Here is a 1784-nt window from a genome sequence, read left to right on the forward strand (position 1 = left end):
CGAACAGTTGAACAACACTGGTTGGAAAGTGAAGAGGAAAACGCTCGCAGGGGGGACCAGACCCTGCTCCTCTGGCTGGGGCTATGCCTCCTCGGGTTCGACTTGCATCATCGGACAAACCTACCCACCAGACAGCGGCGTGTACTGGTGTGAATCTGTCAGTGGGGAGCAGAGCAATGTGGTCAACATTACCATTACTGGTATGAATAACACTACGTTAAGTTCTGCTATGCAACATTTAAACTTAAAGTCACACTTATTAAGGCAGATCATTTAGAAACGAAGCAAAGAAAACCTACAAAAATGACAAATCTTGATTTTCTGCATTTTCCAAAGATCAGCCTGTGATTCTGGAGAGTCCTGCCCTTCCCGTGTCCGAGGGAGCCACTGTAACACTGCATTGTACACCTGAAACAAAGTCCTTCAACCAGTTTTTTGATTTCTATAAAGATGGCCACTGCATCAAAAGGAACTCCACAGGAGAAATCACCATTAAAAGGGTTTCTAAATCTGATGAAGGACTCTATAAATGCAGCATTTCAGGAGGTGAAGAATCACTAGGCAGCTGGCTGGCAGTTGATGGTGAGCAACAAAAATCCCATCACATACACAATGTTGAGCAATTTAAAATTTTTAAGCATTTTAAGAAAAAAGAAATTTAAAAAAATGGCTGTTAGAGGAATTATATCTAAAAACTCCAAAATTTGCATATTTGTCTATGTGTTTTGTACATCTGCAAATGATGAAGAGAGAAAAACATTCTACCCCTAAAAAAGACACAATTAAAGAAAACATGTATTTAATAAAGCATTTAAATGTATAATTTCCATGTTCATCTCTTTACAGCTTCATCTCAGGAGTTTCCTTCATCTACATCTGCAGCTGAACCGGCCGCTCCCTGCTCTTTTTCTGTCTTAAGACTAGTATTTCACCTGTTGGTGGGAACGCCTTACCTGGTGTCCACTGTTCTACTGGGGCTTATATACCGAGACAGGAGGAGAGGTAAAGTAAACCCTGCAAGTGTGTAAGAGGTATTTCTTATCAGATTGGGTTATAACAACAACAACAACAACAACATGTGCTATCAGCTAGTAAACTATTTTCTGGAGGCTTTTGTTTGTTGTCAGTGACAATTTCTGTTAATCAAAACTGTTGTCTGAAAATAGAATGTTACATAAAATAGATATGTCATCTATTGTTGATTATTTTGTTGTCTTCATTTTTTTTGCATATTTGGCACAGTGACATGCATCAAATCATTAAGAAAATAATAGTCCAATGTATCCAAACCTGTTCATTTTAAGAATTTCCTTAAACAGAACCTTTGTGACAAAGTGAATCAGCCTAAAGATTACAAAAAGCAACAGATCATGCCACAATCTACAGGAACACCGCAAGCGAGGTCACAAAACACCATCTAAAGAACTGCAGCCTTCACTTGGTTCAGTAAAAGTCAGAATTCATGATTCAACAATAAGAGAATGGATACAAATTGTATTCATGGGAGAGTTCTAAGTAAATCACTGCTGACCAAAAAGAAAGGCTCATCTCACAGTGTCAAAAACATCTCGATGATCCCCAAAACCTTTGGCAAACTAATGTCTGGACTCACAAGACAAAAGTTTTTGGAAGGTTTTCTCATCTCACCTTTTCTCAGCATGAGAAGATCATCATGCCATCAGTCAAACAAGGTGGTGGTAGTGTGATAACTTTGCTGCTTCAAGACCCGGACATCTTACCATAATTGATGGAACCATGAATTCTCCTCTCTACCAGAAGGCCCA

At 39.1% G+C, this 1784-nt stretch overlaps 1 protein-coding gene across 1 annotated transcript in view; it reads left to right on the forward strand.

The window, feature by feature from the left end:
- Window positions 1-7: 7 nt before the first annotated feature.
- The window catches only part of LOC121812655 (high affinity immunoglobulin gamma Fc receptor I-like), a gene marked incomplete at its 5' end in the record, with an annotated part of 4354 nt that continues 2577 nt past the window's right edge, over window positions 8-1784 (forward strand). Inside the window, 3 exons of the mRNA XM_042215439.1 lie at window positions 8-200; window positions 337-582; window positions 847-1002. Of these exons, the coding sequence (XP_042071373.1) occupies window positions 8-200; window positions 337-582; window positions 847-1002 (595 nt within the window). The remainder of the gene's footprint in view (window positions 201-336; window positions 583-846; window positions 1003-1784) is intronic.

The sequence above is a fragment of the Haplochromis burtoni genome, unplaced genomic scaffold (genome assembly GCF_018398535.1).
Source record: "Haplochromis burtoni strain Fernald_Lab_line unplaced genomic scaffold, NCSU_Asbu1 Contig_720, whole genome shotgun sequence".
Taxonomy (NCBI): Eukaryota; Metazoa; Chordata; class Actinopteri; order Cichliformes; family Cichlidae; genus Haplochromis; species Haplochromis burtoni.